Source organism: Gopherus flavomarginatus, chromosome 6, assembly GCF_025201925.1.
Source record: "Gopherus flavomarginatus isolate rGopFla2 chromosome 6, rGopFla2.mat.asm, whole genome shotgun sequence".
Taxonomy (NCBI): domain Eukaryota; kingdom Metazoa; phylum Chordata; order Testudines; family Testudinidae; genus Gopherus; species Gopherus flavomarginatus.
Genome location: NC_066622.1, coordinates 28746961 through 28769774, shown reverse-complemented (window position 1 = coordinate 28769774; position 22814 = coordinate 28746961). Strand labels below are relative to the sequence as shown.

The 22814-nt window shown below is 42.0% G+C and overlaps 1 protein-coding gene across 5 annotated transcripts; it reads left to right on the top strand.

Annotated features, from left to right (window-relative positions):
* Positions 1–176: 176 nt before the first annotated feature.
* Positions 177–22080, top strand: TMEM40 (transmembrane protein 40). 5 transcript variants are annotated; one of them, XM_050959204.1, is made up of 14 exons: positions 177–706; positions 4153–4278; positions 4951–5007; positions 6726–6865; positions 7511–7664; positions 10282–10386; positions 12109–12210; positions 13956–13991; positions 15762–15794; positions 17779–17841; positions 18150–18221; positions 18311–18385; positions 19338–19400; positions 21597–22080. In XM_050959204.1, exons 3-14 carry the CDS (start codon positions 4959–4961, stop codon positions 21635–21637), a joined length of 933 nt encoding a protein of 310 aa, XP_050815161.1. In that variant the 5' UTR covers positions 177–706; positions 4153–4278; positions 4951–4958; the 3' UTR covers positions 21638–22080. The 5 variants fall into 5 exon arrangements, with proteins under 5 accessions (XP_050815161.1, XP_050815162.1, XP_050815165.1 ...); XM_050959206.1 differs by lacking the exon at positions 21597–22080 and adding an exon at positions 19830–21061 and having other exon boundaries at positions 179–706; XM_050959205.1 differs by lacking the exon at positions 4153–4278.
* The last annotated feature ends 734 nt before the right edge of the window (positions 22081–22814 follow it).

Genomic DNA, 22814 nt, shown 5'->3' with positions numbered 1-22814 from the left:
TCCACACATGGTAAAGTAGTCTCTGGGTATGTCTGCACTGCAGTCAGAGGGGTGACTGCAGCACGTGTAGGTATATCTGAATTAGCTTTCATCTACCTAGCTCAAACAGCAGCAGCCGGGAAGCTGCAGCAGCATGTGACTTCCTCCTCCTCCTCCTGCCCTGCCTCCTCCCACAATGAAGACAATCCCCTTATAACTGAACTTGCAAAACAAAAGTGGAATGAATTTAGATTTCATTTCCTCTCTGCTCTTTAGGAGGCAACCAGAAAACAGAAGCTGCTGCTGCTCCACCCAGACTCATCAGGCAAGTTGATCTGCATTTGTGCCTGGCTGATTCAGGGGCCCAAGGCTCTACCACCTCCTTTCCTTGGAATCAGAAAACTCCCGGACATGGTAGAAGTTAAAGTTGCAGCCTCACTGCTCGGTGTTTGTGGTAAAATGTTAATGTAAGGAGCTCACAGCCTGCAGGAGGAAATGAGACCATTCCTGCTTCTGTGAGTCAGGCAATCTAAGGGAGCAGCACCACATGTAATTGCCATTGGCACTGTGACTTCACAGCCCCTCCGTGCGCCAACCAATCCAGAGCACGTGATTAATACACACAGACAGACACCTAGTTATCACTCTGCCAGGCCCAGGCTCCTACCACACACATCCCTCTCTGCCTTTCAGAAAGGACGAAGCAGCAGTGCCGGCAGCAGAACAGGTAAATGCCAAGCACATAGAGAACGTGGTTACGTCATACGGTTTTGGTCTTGGTCATTTCTTACATTGTAAAAGGCAGTTTTTCTAACTGTGGTATAGAAACTATGAGGTTATTTATTTTCCTCTGGGAACTGAATTGACATGGCAGGAATCTTTGTGGTTTAAAGGACAATGTTAAATGGACTGGGCCTCAAAGCCCCTCGCCTAATAAGTTGGTTCTTATTGTCTGCCTCTCTCTGACGAGTTTTTTTTTAAATTAACGATCATTGTAGTGATGAGACAATGTTTTAAATAAGTAAGACTAATTCTTTGCCTTAACTTTTCTTTCTCAAGTTGTTAATGTGAGCTCTATGGGGCTGTGTTAAATCTACTGATGTTAAAAAAAACCCAAAACAGTCTTTAGCTTTTCTAAAACAGTACAGCTAAATACTACACAAGGAAATAGATACATAAATGTAGACTGTTAAAAGAGTGCTCTATGTCAGTGGTTCTCAACCTTTCCAGACTACTGTACCCCTTTCAGGTGTCTGATTTGGCTTGCGTACCCCCAACTTTCAAACTCATTTAAAAACTACTTGATCATAAAATCAGACATAAATATACAGAAGTGTCAGAGCACATTACTGAAAAATGGTTTACTTTCTCATTTTTACCATATAATTATAAAATAAATCGATTGGAATATAGTTATTGTATTTGCATTTCAGTGGATAATATACAGAGCAGTATAAATAAGTCCCATCTGTGTGAAATGTTAGTTTGTACTGACTTCGCTAGTGCTTTTTATGTAGCCTGTTGTAAAACTAGGGACACATGTAGATGAGCTGAGGTAACCCCTAGAAGACCTCTGCGTACCCTCAGAGGTACATGTACTTCTGGTTGAGAAGCACTGCTCTGTATCTTTGAATGTGTAAATGGACGGTTAATAGAGAAGGTGCCAGTAGATGGCACTCGAGAACAGAAAGCATAGTTCTTGGGTTTTGTAGGATCAATGAAACTTCTTGTGAGTTGCAAATGGCTTCCTCTTGCAGCTGTTTACACTATTTCTTAACACAGGCCTGATTCTGATTTCATACAAGTTTTACTCTAGTATAATTCTAAAAGACTTCAGAGATATTAAGTTCTGATTTACAGCTTGGTAAATGAAATCTGGCTTATGACACATCTTACAATTCCCCCTCAACTGTCACATTTGAAATGCCAATATAGTATAATAATTTTGTCATTACTGTATATAATCTACTAAAACAGTTTTCATAGATTGATAGTTACAGAGGATGTACTTTTCTAAGGAATAATAATAATATTAATAAACACCACATGATTATTACTTATGTGTTTAGACTTATTTTCAAGGGGACTTTGTTGCCCAAATCCCATTCACATTAAATGGGAGTTCAGTGCCTGACTCCTTTCTGTTTCTTTGAAAATCTCAGCTTTAAAGAACAAGGATTGATTAGGCCTTATCAGGGGCACATCTGAGGAACCCACAGCATATTTATTTCTTTTTCCAGTCCTTTGCTGAAGGACATATAGTGCAGTGGCACAGAGCGGTTTTTTCAAGCTCCAGTGTTCTAATAAAATCCTAAGGAATGTTGTAATATACCTGGAATAGGGAGTAGCACCAGAAGTGCATTTTGTTTAATGTACCCAATATATTAGAGACAACGAAGGCATTAACTCATTAAGGCATATAAATGAGTAAAGTTTTATGATAAATCAGTTCTGATGGCTCATGACGTTGACACTGTCAACATCTGCCTTTAACATTCCATCTGTTATTCCATTTGTACACACAGTGTCAGATTCACTGATGCATGGTGACTCACTTGGGCCTCTTTGATGCTGCTGCAGCGAAAAATGAGGAGTAAGAGCTGATTGGACAGAGCATACTGGCTAAATTCCCCTCCCCATACCCCAAGTTTAATTTCAGGCTGAAACCTGCCTGTAATGTTTTTACAAAATACAAACATTCATTGAATTAGCTGTTTGTATTATTAAACACCCGAAACTCCAGACTCGCAAGAAGAAGGGAAAACTTATTTCAAGTAATTTTATTCCTTTCTCCCTTAGTATTTCATTCAATTTGACCAAATTCAATACTCTGACTTATACATATATCAGCATAAAATTGCCATTATTTAAAGTGAAAAAAATATTGCTCCCAGAATGTTAAAAGCATTGTTTCATCAAAATATTAGTTCTGCTTCTCCTCTTACTAGTTTTAATCCATTCACTCCTGATTTACACTACTGTGAGTTGGAATCAGGCCATTGTAGTTGAAAATTATTTTAATTCAAGAATTAATGGTTTCATGTGTAAGTATTTAGTTCTTTTCTAATCTGCACACAAATAACTATATTAAAGTAACATTAAGTTGTAAAGTCAAGTGCTCAGAAGTTAGGAAATACCAGAACTAATGTTGCCTGTGCAACCTTAATGCTGCTGCCCCCCCCCCCACGTATATATACACTCTTAAATGACTTGATCACATACTCTTTTGCCCCACAAGACCCTTGCCTCATTTCCTTCCCTCCCTTCAGCTTCCAGTTGCAGACCCCTTACCCAGCCAGTTCCAATTTCTTTCCCCTCTCCATTCCCAGTCTCACTGGACTCCTTGCTACAGTTCATTCCTCTCCCTCCCCTGGGTCCAGCTCTTGTCCATTCTAATCAGACTGCTTCCTTCTCCATACTGCCTGGTGCCAGTAGGGGGTTCACTAAGCACACAGAAGGAGACAGGGTTCCTGCACTCAGTTCCTATCCCCAGCCCCACCCTGGCCCAGAGCAGCCATTACAGTTTCACCCCTCTCTTGGGCTGGAGCATGCTCGATCACTGTGTGAGGATAGTCTGTTCCCTACTAGAAGCGGTGAGAGGCTTGAGCATGCTCAGAGCGGATGGAATCAGGGATTTTAGCTCCCAAAAATCTAATGTCTCTAGAGAGCATGTACGAACTACAATTTTTGAAAAGTTTCTAACTTGGCCAAATCCAGGTAGCAATTCATAGGTACAGTGAGAGGCATAGCCCTGATACACAGGCCACCCTCCTGCTAAGTTTCAAGTCCCTGCTCCAAATCATGGGGGTAATAGAGCTGTTCGAAGAAAAGATTGCCAGAATGTTTTTTTAACTGGGCAAAACTATGTATTTTCCCCTAGCTTTGTTCTCAGAAATGCGTTTTGGCTGCAATTTTCCAAAAAGTTCAACTGGTGGCAGACACCTGGTATGGAAAATTTCAGTTAGGCAAAGTTATAAGCAACTGAAAACTGGATCTTATCTGGTTTGTGTCAGGCTACCAGTCTCATCTATAATGAACGGGGCATTACTGAAATCAGTGGGGCATTCTGATTAAAAATTGATGTTACAATGTGACCCAGGGTGAAGCGAAAAGTGTTGACTTGTGTAGCCAGAGTTCTATATTTTACCTGCACCAATTTCTATTGTTAAACAGAGCAGAGCTGCATTTTTCTGCAATCCCTGTGCTTCTTTGGAAACTCATAGTATCGTTAGCTGGAATAACAACTTGAAAGCACTCCAGAGATCATTAACTAATTAGTTTGCGCAACACACCTGAAAGGTAAGTAAGTATTATTTTAGGTTTAGTCTTAAAGTGGTTAAGTGACATGCTGAAGGCCACACCGTGAATAAATGGCTAAGCAGGAATTCAAACTGAGGCCTTCACAACTCACATCACCTTGCTCATTACTCCAGGAAAACACATAGGACTCTGAATCTGGGGAAAAATCTGGCAAAGTGAAGATATGTTTTATTTCAAGACTTAAGTTCAGTTCACCTCCACAGCATTAATTTCCTGAATACATTAGCAGAGTTTTCCATGTCCTCACTGATCTACCTATTTCCAGTTTAAGGAATGACAGCTCTCAAGTGAAGATTGATCACTCTGTTTAATGAGGAGGAATTATCATTAAGTTACTCACATCTATGTAAAATCATAATTTTTTGTTGCTATTATAAAAATATTTAACGATTGAGTCAGGAGTTCCTATGTTTTTGCTCATGACGACAATAACTAGTTCTTTCATAATACGCAGGCCATAATCCTGCTGCACTCACTCACGTGAACTCCCACTGACTCAAAGGGAGTTTTGCCTAAATGATGGCTGCAAGAATGCAATCCATGCATGATTTCAGAATTCTAAGTGCTGTAATGATACACTCTGTCCGCATGGAAGCACATTGGGAAAAGCACGGAGAAGCTCATTCTCATTTTAAAATTCTGTTTTTACAGACACAGCAATGGACAACTTTAACTTCTCACTTCCAGTTCTCACCAGAAAACAACAAGGTAACGTAAAGGGAAATATGGAGGCCAAGGCCTGCGACAATGTCACACCACAACCTATGTCCTAGCTTGTGCTGGCCCCTGAAAGCTCAGAACTTGGTCCTTCTGAAAATGTGCCTAGGTCCATCTCCTCCCCACTTGTAAAAGACCTAGGCATCAGGCGGCAGACGAGCACCACTTCAGGCTGAGACACTTGCATTTATTCTGGTTTCACTTTGGATTTTTTTTAAATTCTTCTATTTGGCATTAACACAGTTGAGGGGACGGGATTCTCCCTCACATCCAGGCCTATGTGCACTGCAGCAGGATGAACTCCTCTGTCACACACGGCATTGCACAGGCCCAGAGCCACCCACAAGCCCCATTGTGACTCTGGGAAGCTCCTCACAGATAGCCCCCTGAGTTGCCTACATTACCCTGGGGGTGTTCTTGGCCCCAGTAAGCCCAGAATCCCCAGAACTGAAAGATGGCTTAAGGCAGTGGTTCTCAAACTTTTGTATTGGTGATCCCTTTCACATAGCAAGCCTCTGAGTGTGACCCCCCATTAAGTTAAAAACACTTTTTTCTATATTTAACACCATTGTAAATGCTGGAGGCAAAGTAGGGTTTGGGGTAGAGGCTGACAGCTTGCAACCCCCCGTCTAATAACCTCGTGACCCCCTGAGGGGTCCTGATCCCAAGTTTGAGAACCCCTGGCTTAAGGCCACCTCTGCCCTCCATTCTGTGGTGCTGTGCTGTGTGTCTTGTGCCACCAAGAGGCGCAGCCCAGGAACTCATCCATTATATTTGCCAACCTACGAAGAGATTAAGGAAGAGAACAAACAATGAAAGAAAAACATGAAATCCCCACAGAAGAAATCAAGAGCGTATTGTGTCATCCTGGAAGATCGTCCATCTGGGATCCTGTTGCAGCCATTCTTACATTTGAGGGTTCAGTATCCGGAAATCAGAATCACACCTACTATATATGCCATATATGCAGCTCAACAGTCAGGGCCTAGCTTTAATCAGATTTTACTCCCTTGCTATTCTGAGCTCAACCCTCCTACTCTAAGGGTACATCTACATTGCAATTAAAAGCCTGTGGCTGGCATGCACCAGCTGAATCAGGCTCATGGGGCTCACGCTGCAGGGCTGTTTAACTTCAGTGTTGATGTCCAAGTTCAAGCTGGAGATCATGTTCTAGGATCCTGGGAGGTGAAAGGATGCCAGAGCTCAGGCTGCAGCCAGTGCCAGAATGTGTACATCACAATTAAACAGCCCAGCAATCTGACCCGTGTGAGCCCGAGTCAGCTGACACGGGCCAGTTGAGGGTGTCTAATTGCAGTGTAGACATACCCCAAGTGGGCTCATGCAGTACACAATACTCCCTGATTAGCAGATTCACACCAGTACCTTTTGGTACCCACTCTGTTTTGGCCGCAGCCTCTAGCATTAAAAATATTTTCCCTTCTTCCTCCAGTGAAACAATAGCATTGCAAAGGTACCAAGACTTATCAACTTATGAGATTCTCTCATTGAGTAATGGCAGACCATGCATTTCTTTATGCCATTGTTGTTTTCGTACCAACTGATCAAGCGTTATGCCTTTTCCTAGAAGCCAGACACGCTACAGGGACCCATATCCATTACCAGAGCTATGTAAGAGCATGACAGTAACGCCTCATCACAAGACCGTCCTGTATGCACCTTCTTTAATTATATAAATATCTTTTCCCCAGACATTTTTCAGAAAGCTTTTGCTGCTGATGCTGATTACTTGGAAACATCTGAGAAAATGAACCAGTCCTTCTGGGAATTGTTAATAAAATGTTTAGCCACTGTTAACCCAGCCAGCCTGACCACTGAAGAAATGCAGAATGTAAGTTACTAAGGAAACCTCATTTTCTTTTGTTCTTTGTAAAATATTAAGTATTTCCTTATTGGCGGCAGGGTTTTGCTTGTCCACTGTTCTTTGGGAGAATAAAATGTAGTGCCTGATCCTTGTTTATGCTAAAGTTCCTTTATGCTGCTTGTCATAGCTGCATAAAGGGGCCTTAGTGTTAAAGAGAATCAGGCCCAAAGTTCTTATTTTTATTGCTGCAGATGTGAAGAAATTAACTTTAAAAAGTGTTAGCTCCCCAGTGTATTCCTCTGTATCTGTTCACTTGCTTTCTTCGCAGCAAGGACACTAATGTTGAAGTTGTAAGATAGCGTTGCAAGCTATTCAAATGACCACATGTCCATTCAAGAACCTTGTACACTATTTTTCCAGTCCTGCGACTCAGCCAGAGAGTAGGATGAAAAGTTTGATGCTGTTACATCATGCCACAGTGATTGCTTGTGGGGTAGTTCAGTGAAAGTAGCATGGGCTAGGGGGTTTAAGCACTGGACCACATTTCCCCTTTTGTAATGTAGGGATACTATTGTGCTTTTCCCAGGTGTGTTGTATGATGCTTATGATAAGTGCTTGTTTGTTTGTTTTTTTTAAGTAGGCCTGTTGGATGTGTACTTACCTTTCTTTCAGCTCCTTAACAGAGGCATAAACTCATCTGATGAACGTGCAGCCTCCTTGAAGACCATAGGAAAAAAAGGAGTTAATGCAATGGTTGTGCTTTATCTGCTGCTAAAGGTGAAAGATCTATCTGCCTACAGAGAGTTGCCCAGCTCCAAGAAAAATGGTGATTATTAATTGTCTGCACATCCGTCCAGACCAAATCTGGCATGTAGACAAGGAGTAATAGCTCTGTTTTGTTAAAAATGGCTATAGCCAGACTAGGGCTTTAGTTTTATTTCAAAACACTGAAATGTGCTGGGGAGGGAATAGAAGTGAATTACAGTAAAGTGAACAGAGAAAGTGCTTAGAAAGACATATTGCCCAGATGATTATGGGAGCCAAATAGATAGAAGCTGTGACGGACTGGATCACAGAAACCCCCTTGGGATTGCCAACTGATGTGCTGAGACTACTTCCAACCTATTTTCCCTGCCAGCTTGGGACTTCAATGCCCTGCCTGGTTTGAGCCAGACATGCTTGCCTGCTACAAACCCAGACCCAGGTCTGAACCACGTCCCCCAACAGCTGCAGGCGTAACTGAAAACAGCTTAAGAAGTGTTCCTGTCTCTAACACTCAGATGCCCAGCTCCCAGTGGAGTCCAAATCCCAAATAAATCCGTTTTACCCTGTATAAATCTTATACAGGATAAACTCAAATTGTTTGCCCTCTATAACACTGATAGAGAGATATGCACAGCTGTTTGCACCGCTCCACCCTCCCAGATATTAATACTTCTCTGGGTTAATAAGTAAAAAGTGATTTTATTAAATACAAAAAGGAGGATTTAAGTGGTTCCAAGTAATAACAGACAGAACAAAGTGAATGACTGAGCAAAATAAAATAAAACACGCAAGTCTAAACCTAATACAGTGAGAATACTGAATACGGTTAAAATCTCACCCTCAGAGATGTTTCAGTAAGCTTCTATCACAGACTGGATGCCTTCCAGTCTGGGCACAATCCCTTCCCCTGGTACAGCCCTTGTTCCAGCTCAGGTGGTAGCTAGGGGATTTCTCGTGATTGCCACCGCTTTGTTTTGTTCCATCCACTGATATATCTTTTGCATAAGGCGGGAATCCTCTGTACCGATCTGACGTATTGATCAAATTAGCAGTGCACTGAGCTGCCATATTGGGCAGACGGCTGCGCTGATCTGGTGGAAATATTTTAGCAAAGTTTGCCATTGTGTGTCAGATGATTCTGTGTGCCTCATCTGATTTCCCTGGGAAATTTGATAACATGGCTAATTTTGAATAGAAAATGTACAGAATTTGGAGTTTTGATCTTTGAATCTGAAAGCCTGGTTTTGCTTGGGATAGGCCCTTTTCCCATTCAAATAAGCCTATTTCTGAGCCAAAAACTTACACAATAGGGCAGGTTTGGGGGAGATGTGAGCCCACATTCAAGCAGGGGCAGCTCTATGTATTTTGCCACCCCAAGCATGGCAGTCAGAAGGCTTTCAGTGGCATGCCTGCGGGAGGTCTGCAGGTAACATGGATCTGGCAGTGCGCCTGCGGGAGGTCCGCCAGTCTCACGCCTTCTGCGTATCCGCCTCCGAAACTGCGGGACCAGTGGACCTCCCGCAGGCATGCTGCAAAGGCAGCCTGACTGCCGCCCTCACGGCGACCAGCAGGTTGCCCCCCGCAGCTTGCCACCGCAGGCATGCACTTGGTGCCCTGCATTCAAGTCTGTAATGAGTTATGAAAGAACACGAATTGCCAGTAGCTTTGCCTTTTGCTGAACCTAATTCATCACCCTCTCTTAGGACCATGGAGGAGGGACTGTTCATCTTAGGGTCTATTTACACTTGGAAATTTACCAAAATAGCTGTTCCAGAATAATTATGTCCTGATTATTAAGATACATTCATGAATGCTGAAATTCATCCTTGTGTAGAGGGCCTATGTCCCACCCTCCCCCAAATCCTACTTCAGAACAGAATGGTACTGATAGGGCAGGGACTGTCTTTTTGTTCTCTGATTGTACAGTGCCTAGCAAAATGGGGTCCTGGTCCATGACTGGGCCTCCTTGGCATTACTGTAATACAAATAAATAATAATAACTGGCTACATAGGCCTTGTTCAGGATCTCTGTGCAGCATTACATTTAAACTCAAAAAGAATTACTTAAAAATACACCAGTGACTGCCAAGGACCCCCCTCTGTTGGGAGTGGCTGGAGATCCCAAGACCATCCGCTTCTTTGGAAAATTTTCTCTGGAAACATTTTCCAAATGTCTGCAACCCAATTCGCAGAATCCAGAAGAGTTTAGCAAGCACAGCATTTAGAGCTCTGCCAACAAGAGGATGTTCGTGGTGCAGCGTAATTCAAGAGAGGCAATGAGAGATCAAGATTATAATGGGAAAATAGCAGCCCAGAAGTTGGTGAACAATCAAGTCCTCCAACAAAACCACCCCTCTTGTTCTGCTTGTGTCTGCTTCTGGGCATTGTGAATTTTCACTGGAGTTGGCAGCATGGACATGGTAAAGCCCATGCCAAGATGTCTTGGGCTCCCACCACAGCAGCATTTTAAACATTGTGGCATTAAGCATTTGAACACTTGTCTATTTCATGCTTTGGCTTGTGTTACTTGCAGTGCTGTATGGGCACTATCAAGCAACAAAATGTTAAGATTTAATTTTCCTGGAGGAGCTCCATTGTTAATAATGCATGACCATAAAGTAGGAAAACCTTAAATATTAGTTTAAAAATGCAGACATAAAATATATTCTGTTTAACAGATGAAAAATTGAAACTACTTCAGGAATTGGAAATAAGTTTCACATTTTCACAAGACAGTGAGGTTGAAAGATCATCTCGGGAGCCTGCGGAGACACAACCACGAGGTACAGAGAGAGTTCGTCTTGCTTTCACTTGCAATTTAATGGTAAAAAAATTTAAATTGGTAGTCTGACTAACAGCTCAGATATTTATACAAGAGAATCCTGTGCCAATTCTGCAGGGATTCAAAAAACTTCTGAAATAATAAACTATGCAAAATTGAGATGTCAAAAGAGCAACATCTTCAGATTCACCAGGTACAGAAGAGTAGCTATCCGTTTCCGGTGAAGAGGTGGTATTTGGATACTGATAGTCACTATGGACACAAGGAGCAGATCGAAGTCTCTGGGACTAGGGATGGGATGATGAAAGGCAGGCAAGCAAGAGAACAGAGGAGGTAAGAAGCTGGTGCTATGGTTGTGGAAGGTAGTAGAGGCAAGCTGCTGAGGGAGGGAGTAATGAAGGAGGACAGAGAGCACTGCAGACAGGGGGATGGGATGGTGGTAGAGGGGAGATGCAAGTAGGAGACACAGCACTGGGGTTTGGAAGAGTGATAGGAAGCAAACAGGCCACAGTAGGACAGAACCAATACACACTATACAGATGTCATGTGCTAAAGTCTGGCATCCAGGTAGCCATTTAAATATTTGTATCTTTTTCCATTTTGGAATGACACAGACACAAATACCAGCAAAATTCCTCTAACCCCTTCTACAGAGAAAACAAGCCTGAATCCATTATTCAATGCTCTAAAGATTTCTCACTTGAGGAGTGTGATGGGGTCCACTCACTACAGCAGCACCTCCAACTGGCCATCATGTTGATTAGCTCTGCCAGCCAGTGCACTCTATCCCATCATCCTCTCCATCTGGAGACCCACCTCAGTCCAAGTACTCCAGCATCCTCTTCATGACTCAGTTCTCTGTCCGTATCACCCACTGTTTCCGCCTTTCAGGGATGGGTACTGCTGTTCAATAGTCAAGCCACTTCCACAGTCACGAATAGGGGGGAAATCCAGCCCTGCCCACTGCTCTGGGTCCCAACCCAGGGACTCTGTAGATAGCAGCCTATTGCTGCATCCCCTTAACTACCTTCAATGCTGCTTCAATTCCCTGGGCCACTTCCCTATGCCCCAGCACCTTCTTCACCCTCTTCTCAGGGCATTCAGCCAGCAAGTCCCAGCAGCCAGCCAGAAGCTGCCTCCTGATCCCCCAGTCTCTGCCAGCAACTACTCTGTCTAATATGTTCCTTGCTGCAGCCTGCTAGGAACATAGCCCTCACTCCTTTTGCTCCCACAGCAACTGCCCTGCAGCTCCTTTTGTACTAGCCTGCTGGGCTCTGATTGGCTGCTCCATGCAGCCTCCCTCCAAGTGGCTGCTTCCTGCAGAGCCTCCCCAGTCTGCCAGGAGGACTCACCTCCACTGCTCCTTTCTGGGATCAGATGTGGCAGGTCCACAAGACCACCATTAACTCCTTCCAATCTGGTGTGGGCGGAGCACCCCATCACAAGTAGGTTAGAGATTTTAGCAGCTTAAAAGATATTGTAATGAGAGAGCTTTAATGATGTATCAACGCACATCCCGTTCATAAAGATACATTTCCATGCATAACAACGTTGACTTTTCCCGAATTTCTTGCCAAGTGAATGGTCATATGCCTGCACTTTTCAAAGTGTTCATGATGTGTGCTGAAACCTGTGCTAAGGCACCTCATAAAGTAGTTTAAAGAACATACAGAAGTAGCTTCTAATAGCTATAATACGTCACTATCATTTCTTTCATTATTAGCCACCAGTGCTGGCAAGAAAAAAGTCTCTGTGGCAACAGTGAAGCCAATTTCTCACAACCAAAGTCAGGAAGACCAAGACCATGAAAATCAAGATGGAAGTGGTATGCAAATAAGTCTTTCTTTCCCATAGGGGGCCCTATTATCATTAACTTTCTAGCACCCAGGACCAAGTGAACTGTATTTTAAAGGTGAAAAAGAAAAATAACTAACTGGCTCTTTATACAGCTGTGTGAAAAAACATGACCTCTATTACTGCAACTTTCTGGCCAACTGCTGTATTCCAGCAGTTATTGCTGATCTTTTTCCTATCCAGACTTCTCTGAAGCCAGCTATGAAACAAAGGTAGTTTATAATGATCACTGTATTTAAAGGGCCCGGACCTCCCAACACGTATCCAAATGGTCTTTATTATATTATGGCCAGAACAAATAAAGTTTTTGTGCCATCTTTTCCGATAGTGCTGAACTATTTTTCATGAAGCCTGATGAGACTATTACTATTTTTCTCTACACAAATACTGATCAGGAAGATTCAGAAGCACAGGACACCAAAGCCTAGCTATTCGAGGTGGGGTGATATAACAATAGAGTTATTTGTTTAGTGGTGGCATCCATAGGCAACAAAAGGGGTATACACTTCTGGCATTGTTTTGTTTCCACTCACTCAGGTATCTCTTAATGTTCTACAAGCAGTGTTAATTGTGCGCACGTGTTTTATCTAGCCACAGCCTCTTCAATCATTCTGTTCCTGACAAGAATAGGAATCTATGTGGTTACACAGACCACATTGCCTAAACTGCAGGCCCTGGCTTGGAAAAACCCTCCACCTCTCCCTTCACAGAGAAGGTGCGCCACAGGTTTTGGGGGAGCCAGAAGCAGAACAGAATACTTCCATTCTGATCTCCCCGTGGCTGCGCTTCTTGTGCCACATGCATAAGTACCAACATCAGCCAGTGCTTGGTTGTAGAAAGGGACGATGATGATAAAATAGTAATAACCATAGCACATATGCTTATCTCTAAACTTTTTGAGATGTTTGCATAGTAAATCATTAATTAGAGCTGAACCTGGAATGCAGTGCCAGGTCTAAAGCCCTTCCCCTCCAGAAACATGGGAGAGCTCCCATCTGGATCTCAACTTTTTGTTGATTTCAGTTCATACCTAAGGTAACGGTTGGGCAGAGACAGCACCTGAAATTAATCTAAAGAGTTCAAACACAAATGACAGGCATCATTTATAGTGTCCATAGTCAGCCCTCCCGGAACTGATTTGAGGCATATAACTACAGTCAATGCACTGTTTTTTGTTCTCAGGACTTTTCCTTCCCTGCAAAAGAAACCACAAAACAAGTGCAATACAGATACAGAAAATGTGCGTGATAGCCACATACAGATAGTAAAATCTATCAGCCCGTAGTAGTGGACCGTGAAATGTAAAAAGTTAAAGCTTTTGTCATTTAACTAACCATTCTAAATGTCTGTTGAGTCTGATTCAATAGCAGCATGTTTAGATTGACATGAGCTATACTTTGTCACACAGGAGTTTCATAGTACAATAGAACTCCATCATCTAATGCAGGGACTAGGATATAGGAGCCGCTAAATATTTACTTTCAGTTGCTGAGTATTGTTGTGTATAAATTACTTTCCTTTAGAAGCTAAGCTGCATAACTCACAACGAAGATACTAATTTTAAGGACATGGGTCTCAATGCTGCCTTTAGCCACACTTGTGCAAGTGTACTGATTTCAGAGGGATTGCATGCATATGACTGAAGGCAGGATTGGGCCCTCAGTACCTGCTAATTGGATGGATATTAATCTATTGTAAATTTGTGCAATATTTTAGGTGCACCGGGAGAGGTTGTCCCCGATAATGAATCAGGTAAATTCTCACAGGTTACCGCCCTCAGCAACTTCACATGGATGGAAATAAACTTTTGTAATGGAAAAATTTCTAATAGCTGGCCAACAACCTACTTATGTAAAAGAATAACTGCATGCTTATAAATGTGCTGTGTCAATGTGCTTGTTTTCCTGGAGTGCCAATAGTCCAGCTTCAGACCTGGATATAACGTGGAGACTACATTCCTAGCTTTGTTTGAGCTCTTCGTAGTATTTGGCAGACGTCAGGTGTCGATGCTGATTTTTATTACATCTTTCAGCTGCCTTTTGTATAGTTGATGAAGTGCTAGTGACTCATTGGTTATAACAGCCAGGAGTGGATAGGATCCCCTATACAACGGTTTTGTTCATTCCTTTTAGGGAGGGACCTAGTGATTATGATGGACAGTTGTTCATTCTTCCCCAGGAAGCTCACATGTGCCAGGCTGTTATTTGATGCCTTGTTCAATGTGGCTATGAGACTGTGAGCTCTTTGGAGTTTGTTTTCAGTAAGGTGATGTGCTCAGCTCAGGTCTCCTTCTAACCTCACCCAGATCCTGCAGCATCCATGCATTCCAAAACCTTGGCTGAAATAGGATCCTGGGCAAAAGTCAAAAGAAAATCCAGGTAGAGGCATTGCTAGGCAGAGGCAACTTAGAGCTGATCCCTGCAGTACACGGTGAATGGAATGGAATGTGGCAGCAAGAGAAACATCCTGACTAAAGGCCTGTGGGCACCATGCTGCCGCACTGCGGATGCTGCAGCGGCTGAGCTGATTGCCCTCTTGTGTTCTTCACTTCATCCCTCCTGCTCCCTGGGCAGATCTGTCACATTAGTCAGCAACCAGGTTCTGAGAGCAGCGATGCTGGAGGAGACTTTGCCATTTTGGGAGAATGCCTGCTCAACCGCTCCCCTCCACTGCAATAATTGGCAGGGGTTGGCGGTGGGAGGGGGGATAGGGGTTGCTGCCGCCTTGGAGGTAGTGGTTCTAGGAGGGAGTCCCTAAAGAATGAGCCATTGTTAACAGGACTGGGTAAGATGCCCGGGAGGTCTGGATAGTAAGGAGGTAATAAGCACATCTGGACATGCTCCCTGAATTCCCAGGTGAGGGCAGGGTCCCACAGTGCCTTTTCTACCATACCTTTGGTGGGCCTGGAGATGTCGCCTTTTTTCTCTGATGTGGACTTCACCAGTTACCCACGCTAGACTACTTCAGAGCGGTCTGCTGTGCGTAGGGCTAGCCTGGGGGTCACAGGAAATATTTCACTGGTACTGAACACTGCTGCCAACCTCATGTGTAAGTTAGATTGATACATACACAACATCTGTGCTCCATGCTGGGCTGCGCTCACTTCCAATGGAAATTGTGGGGATTGGGTATGAATCCCTAAATTATAAATCCCTAAATCATCTGGGACTCAGCTACCTCAAAGAAAGCAGTAGTCATAGCAATTGTGAACAGCCACAGTGTTCTTGCTACCTGCTCCTTGTGTTGAATTCCTAGGGTGCTGGAGGACCCTCATCTCTCACTTGCTCTGTCCTCTGGTCTGGTGCCCTTTTCGATGTCTTTTTCCTGTTTTGAATCCCTAGATAGATTGTTATTTGTCCCTGGGTAGAGTGGGGAATAATCTCTTGTGCGCTCAGCTGTTGACAAAAGGCACATTGTTTCTAGTTGTAAATATGCATGTGTGTTGTAATGAAGGGTATCACATGAATTGATTTTTGTTTTAAACTACAAGGGACTAAGTCCTAATATTTGGTTGCTTTTCAGAGATTGCAAGACGAGAAAATGCAACTGCTGCTGGTAAATATAAAAAAATGAACACATAAGTTCTGTTTTCCCTAGAGTATGGGTGCCTTTTCTTTCATGTATATTGTATTTCAGTAATTAACTTTGAGTACTGGAGATCTATTTGATCTCCAAACCCATGGTGAAATTCAGGGTTCATACAAAACCCACATGAACCAAAATTGCTGTGTTTTACACAACTGTTATTAATAATTTGTATAACTATGGGTAAAATGAAATTCACCCCGTGGAATCATTTGTATGGTGAATTCAGCTGAAATTAGGCAGACATAGCAGAGCTATAGCTTGTGATGATTTAGCCATGAAAATGTGTTTTGAGGGGGTTGCTTTAACTCTTGTCAAATGAACAGTGACTAGGAAAAGAAAAAAAAATATCTTGTCAAAACTCTTTGGTTTCAAAACTTGGCTGGAAATATGGTAAAATTTCCATTCCTTTCTGATTTCTTTCAGTCCATCCCTAGCACAAGCACAGTATCTCCCAGTGGATTTTGGTAATTCTGGTCAAATTTCTAGTTATATATTCAAAACTTCTTTTAAGTCTCAAGAGATTTGGGTCAGTTTTTATTTTATCCAAACAGATTCCCTGCTCCCAGATATAACTCTTAATTTTGGGGCTATTATAGAAACACTTTGTCACAGTTCACTTATATTCCCCCTCCATGATCCAGCATGGACATCCTCTTTTAGGCTTCTGGCTCCCCAGCTGTCACTTCTCATGGGCGGAGAGCTGTGTCTCTCTTCCCCTGACTAGGGTATTCTCACTCTGCACAGTTCCCTGTCTCCACTGTGAATTCTCTAGCTAGTCAGACTGCCTCAGCAGACCAACTTTGCCTGCCTTCCTCAGAAGCTACAAACAGTGTATTTTCTTCTGAGAAAGCATTATTCTGAAGGTGAAAGTACTGCAGAGGAAAACATATTAAAACAATAAAAATCTGCACACATGCTAAAAAGCTTACTAGAGATCACCCCAACTCAAACTAGGGTTCTGGCAGGTGAACAGTCCTTCAGATCCCACCCAGGAGTTTGCCTGTGGTTTCAAGTTCATAACTGCCTTGGCTCAGAACAAGCACCCCCACTCCCATGAACCTGTGAGTCACTCCTTTATACAGTTGGGCCTCAGATTGTGTCCTCATGTAAAAGGTGCTCAGCAGCCAAAAGGGCCCCTTGGCAAAGCTTCAAAGGCTGAATACCTGCAAAACCAGAGGGGTTACATTTTCATACACTTCCCTGTAGCAATTTCCTGGGAAGTCGACTTAACTTTAAAAGTTCACATGGTTCCAAATAGTCCTGTGAAGCACATAACACTTTCCTCCCTAGAGACATTACTTACAATCCCACACTAATGCATAAACATTTGCAGTTTTCATACAAGGAACTCTTGCAATACTTAAAGTTAAGTCAGTAAGATTTAACTTAATTCAGTAGGTCCAGGTTATTGCAGGAAGTTGCCATATCCGTCACACACTTAATCATCGGATTACAACAGAGTCTATTCCGCATCGTCATAAGGATGAGTAATTTTTATTTATTCCATTATAGTAGCTGTAGCCCTAGAAAACAGATTTAAGAGCTTAGGGCTCAAGCTGAAATGCCTTATTAGACAAAACTCTGGTTTACCTGGGTCTCAGTAGAGTCCTGAGATACTACTACTGCTTCAAGCTTGATAGGCTAGAGAGTTGAAGGCCAGAGAAATGTCTGCTTCTAAGAGAATTATGTTTTGCTAATTCAGTGGTGTAATAATACAGCTCCTCCTAAATCATCGCTATCAGTTAAAAGTTCTGTTTTGGAGTTTTGTTACATCTTCCTACAATCACTAATTTGATCTTTTATTGAAAGGCCCTTGTTAGTCTTTCCTGGGATCAATATTACAATGATTTTTCAAAGCAAAATTCATTTCAGATGCTGAAAGTAAGACCACCTCTCAAAATTTCTCTTTTAGAGTTACTGTTGCACTAATAGTGGTGTCACTTTCCTCTAGCAGGTGAAAAGGTTACTTATCTTCAGAGATGTCAAAGACAGTGGATAAGAATACGGAAAAATGGTAAGAATCTTCTTTTACTTAGCTGATCCCAAGCCTAGAGAATCTTGAGCCCAAGAAGAACCTGACCTGAGGGCTTTGGCTTCAGTTCAGCAAGAGACTTAAGCAGGTGCATAACTTGAAGCATGTGATTAATGGGGCTGCTCATACTTCAAGTTATGCATATGCTTTTCACACTTCTGTCTAGTAGAACTATGTAAGGCAACTGAGGTGGAAATAGAAATGATTTATTATGCTAACTGCTGTAGGTGAATATGTATGATCAAGGGCCATGATTTTAGTGATATAATTTCCTCTCTCTCTTATTTCAGATGTGTTCTTTCATTTTATCATTCTTTGCTTTGGCATTGGAGCTGCACTAATTAGCTATTACCAATACAAAGGTAAGACAGAACTTTAGTGTAAGGATGAATTACTGTATTTTGGAAGACAGAGCAAAACCAATTACTTGTATTTATTTTATTCTCTTTAGACTGGACCATTTCTCTTGGTTTTGGCTTAATCACCTTTGCTTCGCTAGAAACCACCGGAATATATTTTGGTCTTGGTAAGTGTATTTTACAGTACCTAAGAAAACAAGCAGCTTTATATCAGTACCTGGGAAATGCAGAGTTTATAGGATCATGTAAAAAACACAGATGTAGAAAAATGCTAATGGCTGAGATTACGTAAAATATCACATCACATAATCCTCTCCTCCTCCCCCAATTCAGAATTACATGCCGAACCTGGCGACACACTGGCCTCTGACATTTGAAACGACATGCTGACTCATTTTCTCCTGCTTACCAATCACAAGTTCTCTGAAGATACAGACACACATTCTCCAGCAGTGGTTAAATAATACTATCCTCCCAACATCTAGCAAGGTGGAAGCACTCAAAGTTTTTGATTCTGTGAGGTGCTGGACAACCTCAACTCGCATTGAGAGGAAAGGCCATTAAAGATGCTCAGCACACCTTGCAGGAATGGCTCTGCAAGCAGAAAACACTCAAATATTGTTTCTTGGAATAATAATATTTTTTAAAAAAAGATCCTCATGGTTTCATTGGAGGGAAGTGCAGTTAACAGAAACTTAAGGTTTCCTGTTACATCACAGAGTAGTAGAAAACTCTTTTCCTTATTTAATCATCGAATCATAGACTTTAAGGTCAGAAGGGACCATTATGATCATCTAGTCTGACCTCCTGCACGATACAGGCCACAGAATCTCACCCACTCACTCCTGTATCAAACCTGTGTCTGAGCCACTGAAGTCCTCAAATATTAAGACACATGACAATTTGTGGAACTGTTTTGTTGGCAAGCAACTTTGTTCACAGTCAGTATTTTGTTAGCAATAGAACTGCAGAAGGACCTAGTTTAAACAATCAAACTGAAACACTTTATATATTTGTTGGGGACAAATATCACCCACCTCTTGCCCTTTACTATTTCACTTCTTCTGTGTTGAAAACTAGCTGGTCCTGAACAACTCCTGTATTTTTGTTTTTAAATAGTGCATCGAATTCACAGTGTCCTTGAGGGTTTCATTCCTCTGATTCAGAGATTCAAAATACCAGGTAACACCACATTATTGTTCAGTCTTATTCTCTGTGGGTATATTTCCTAGCTATCTCAGAGCACCTCATTTCTATTAGGGCCAGAGAACTAGTTCTGTTTTTTAAAAAGATTGGACTGTAGGCTATCATTCATTCCTTGAGCCTATTTTATTTAGAAATTCATTTCTCTCAATTGTGAGTGGCAGAGCATTTTCACATTCTTAATGTACTGTAGAGGACTGCAGTTACTTCTTGGCAATGTTTGAATGAGAAATCTGACTGAGCTGGGACAAATACCTACTTTTTGGTCTTCCTACAAGTATCAGCTAATGTCTAAGTATGAAAATCTGGACATGTGGTATGGAGGGGGAGGAGTTTAATAGTCAACCCAGTGGAGTTAATTTGACCAGAATTCTCCTGACAGTCATGTTTTTTTGTATCATCATGTAGGCATTAGAAAAGTTGACTGAACAGAAGATTCTGAGAGTTCAACAAGTCTCTGGTTTCTGGATTGATTGCACTAATGTGAATAAATCTGTTTTATGGTGGCCATAAAATCTAATGGCTATTATACAATATTGAAGCGTTAACCATAAAATGTGTTATTCTCTCCACTGGGGAATAAAAACCATGGTACAGTAGGTCTGTCCTTTCCTTTGACATGTTTTGTGGCTCCGTGCAGCCAGTAAAATAGGCTGGGTTTAGATTTATAAATTGATTTTAAGCTATTCGGGTAATACTGTACATCATGTTATTTTCCCCATCTATATAATCATGCCGGTTGCACTTGAGAAGTCTGATCCAAAGACCACTGATGTCAAGGAATGACTTGCATAGACTTCGCTGAGCTCTGGATCAGGCTTTGGAAACCCTTGTGGGGTTCCTTTCCTCCCCCACATTCTGGGTCAGGTTTACTTTTCATGTTGCACCACCTATACCTCCCAGCTAGCACCAGTGCTGATTGGAGCTATTCCCCTTTGGCTAGAGCCCTGCATTATGAGTGTTACCTGAGTATGTGGACTAGTCAAGGCTGTTTTTCAAAGCACTGTGTTAGCACCTTTCTTCAAAGAGGCAACCTTGGCGCTCAGAAGCTCTGCTTTCTTCACACCTTGTGAACCCATGAGCCAGGCAAACCTCACCTACTTGCTTGAACACCAGCAGTACAATTACTTTGGATTAGATTAATTTATTGTAGCAGACCTTGATAAACTGTGCTTAAAATGTAATGACTTGCAACGAAAGCCAGGTGAGATGTTACAGTGTATAGCAAAATGCAGAAATGTATTATTAGCAACAGCAAATTTAATTTCTCTTCCTGGGACAGCGGTTTGAAGAAAAATAAATGAGTGGTTCAAAAAAGAATAAATAATGAACTGTAGATTTAGAACGCCTGTCATTTTATAGGGTTTTTTTTGTTTGGCAAATTTGCAGAACTATAAACAGTAGAAAGTGCTAAAGAGAGACAGCAAAAAAAGTGGTTAAAAAACTAAAATGTTATAGTATATGAAGGCATCAAAAATGGATGGGGAGGGATATGTACAAGAGAAAGAAACTGAAAAAAAGACAGATCTTAAGTTATTAACCCAACACTGCCTATTTTAAGGGCAAAGGAACTATATTTTCAGTCTTGCTCAGCAGACTAGAGAAAATAAATTGTAAGCATGTGTTTTTAACCACTCTTACCTTTTTTGCTTCATTTAGTTCAATTTGTTTATTCAGGAATAACATTAGTTGTGAGTATCAGAGGGTCGCTGTGTTATTTCTGGATCTGTAAAAGCAGCAAAGAGTCGTGTGGCACCGTATAGACTAACAGACATATTGGAGCATGAGCTTTCGTGGGTGAATACCCACTTCGTCGGATGCATGTGAGGTGGTCTGCATGAACACAGTAGATCATTGAAATATAGCTTATGTAAAATGAGGAATTAATGTATTAAATTAAGAGTATAAATAAATGTATAAAGAGTATTAATAGTAGCATTATTGAAATGCTCATGTTCACAGCTGATTATGTACATTGTTTCTATGCCTTTGGTGAACAATCCTTTGTCATACATAATGTACTTCATTTTGAAAACAAAAGTCAAGTTCAGACAAAGTTAGAACTGCCCATGCAGAATAGCACTGTGTTGCAATTGTTGTAACAGATATTAAGAACATTTTCATCCTGCTTTCATAACAAAGGCTAAGAAAGATCTTCCTTTTCTTCTTCTGTAGAATGTGTCTTGTTCTGGAAGGCAGTGACTCAGCTTGGATAAACTGTCTTTGGCAAGGTTGGGCAGAAGAAGGGGAATAGTATCTCCTCCCTCTTCGCTGAATATACCGAAATTAACGTTCTGCCAGAGCACTAACCTGGTGTACTGTGCTTAATCAAACTAGAGCAAAAAGGTGGGGTAAATTGGAATTCATAACAGGAGACACTGCACAAGGACAAGTTATCTCAGCTCCTGTATGTGGGTCCGTGAATACTGCATATGGATAATCTAGCTCTTCAGTAACATGTTTTCCAAAGAACTAGGAGATCCTCACCTCCGCTCTAACCCCTTTATTCTGGGTAAAATGGATGGGGTGAGGAAAAGAAGCCCTAAAAGCTCTAGTTCTGTCTGGGGGAGAAGGCAGACACTAGACACTCAAGAGGACAGGCAGCAGGCTGACTTACAAGGACACCCTTACAAACCTTATCATAGGGGACATGCCAGCTGCAGAGATTCTGGGAAGTGCTGTGGCCCTTGGTATATCCCCAGGAGGTTGCCATAACTTAGGTACCCAGGGCTGTCTGAATTATGCTGGGGGCCTCTCCTGTTCCTCAAAAAGCTCAGAATCAGGTCACAAAAGTACCTTAGCCCACTATCTTGCTGGGCTACAAAATCTGTGATGCACATCTTCAAGGCTGAAGCATAGAATCTCATATCAAAGTTTTTTAATAGGTGTGACTCAAGGACCTCTTGATGCCAACTGGCAGAGAGCACTGGAGTATATACAAGGGTTACAGGGATCCCCTGGGTCTGGTACCTACATTCTAGCCTGACAAAGTATGTCATGTAAGGTCTGTAGTGAAAACCTGTGTCACATTGCTCATTACAATCACTGTAAGATGTGTGTATGGAAAACGTGAGGAGTTATTGGGGGGATATCAGCCAAACTGGTTGCAAATGTTGAGAAAAGGACTTTGGGAAAGCTAAGTTGTAGCAGCAAGGGGAATATCTTGAGAGTTAAGTTTAGACTCTAGAAAGCATGTTATGATTTTGTTTTAAATGTAACCATTTGTTTCCAATACTCGTACTTTCTACCATTTGAATCTCTGCTCTTTCATAATAAACGTATTCTTGTTTTCACTATCTGTATCTACGTGCTGTGTGTTAAGTGATCCCGAGTTGGACCTGGCAAGCCTGTGTGTACTATTCCTTCGGGAACAGCGAAATCAGAGTTCTGTGA

Bases quoted from the DNA above. Each gene is read 5' to 3' on its own strand.
- TMEM40 (XM_050959205.1), top strand. From the start codon at position 4,959: ATGGACAACTTTAACTTCTCACTTCCAGTTCTCACCAGAAAACAACAA. The intron at 6,866-7,510 runs GTAAGTTACTAA...CCTTTCTTTCAG, and splicing joins CCACTGAAGAAATGCAGAAT to CTCCTTAACAGAGGCATAAA. The intron at 18,222-18,310 runs GTAAGACAGAAC...TATTCTCTTTAG, and splicing joins TAGCTATTACCAATACAAAG to ACTGGACCATTTCTCTTGGT.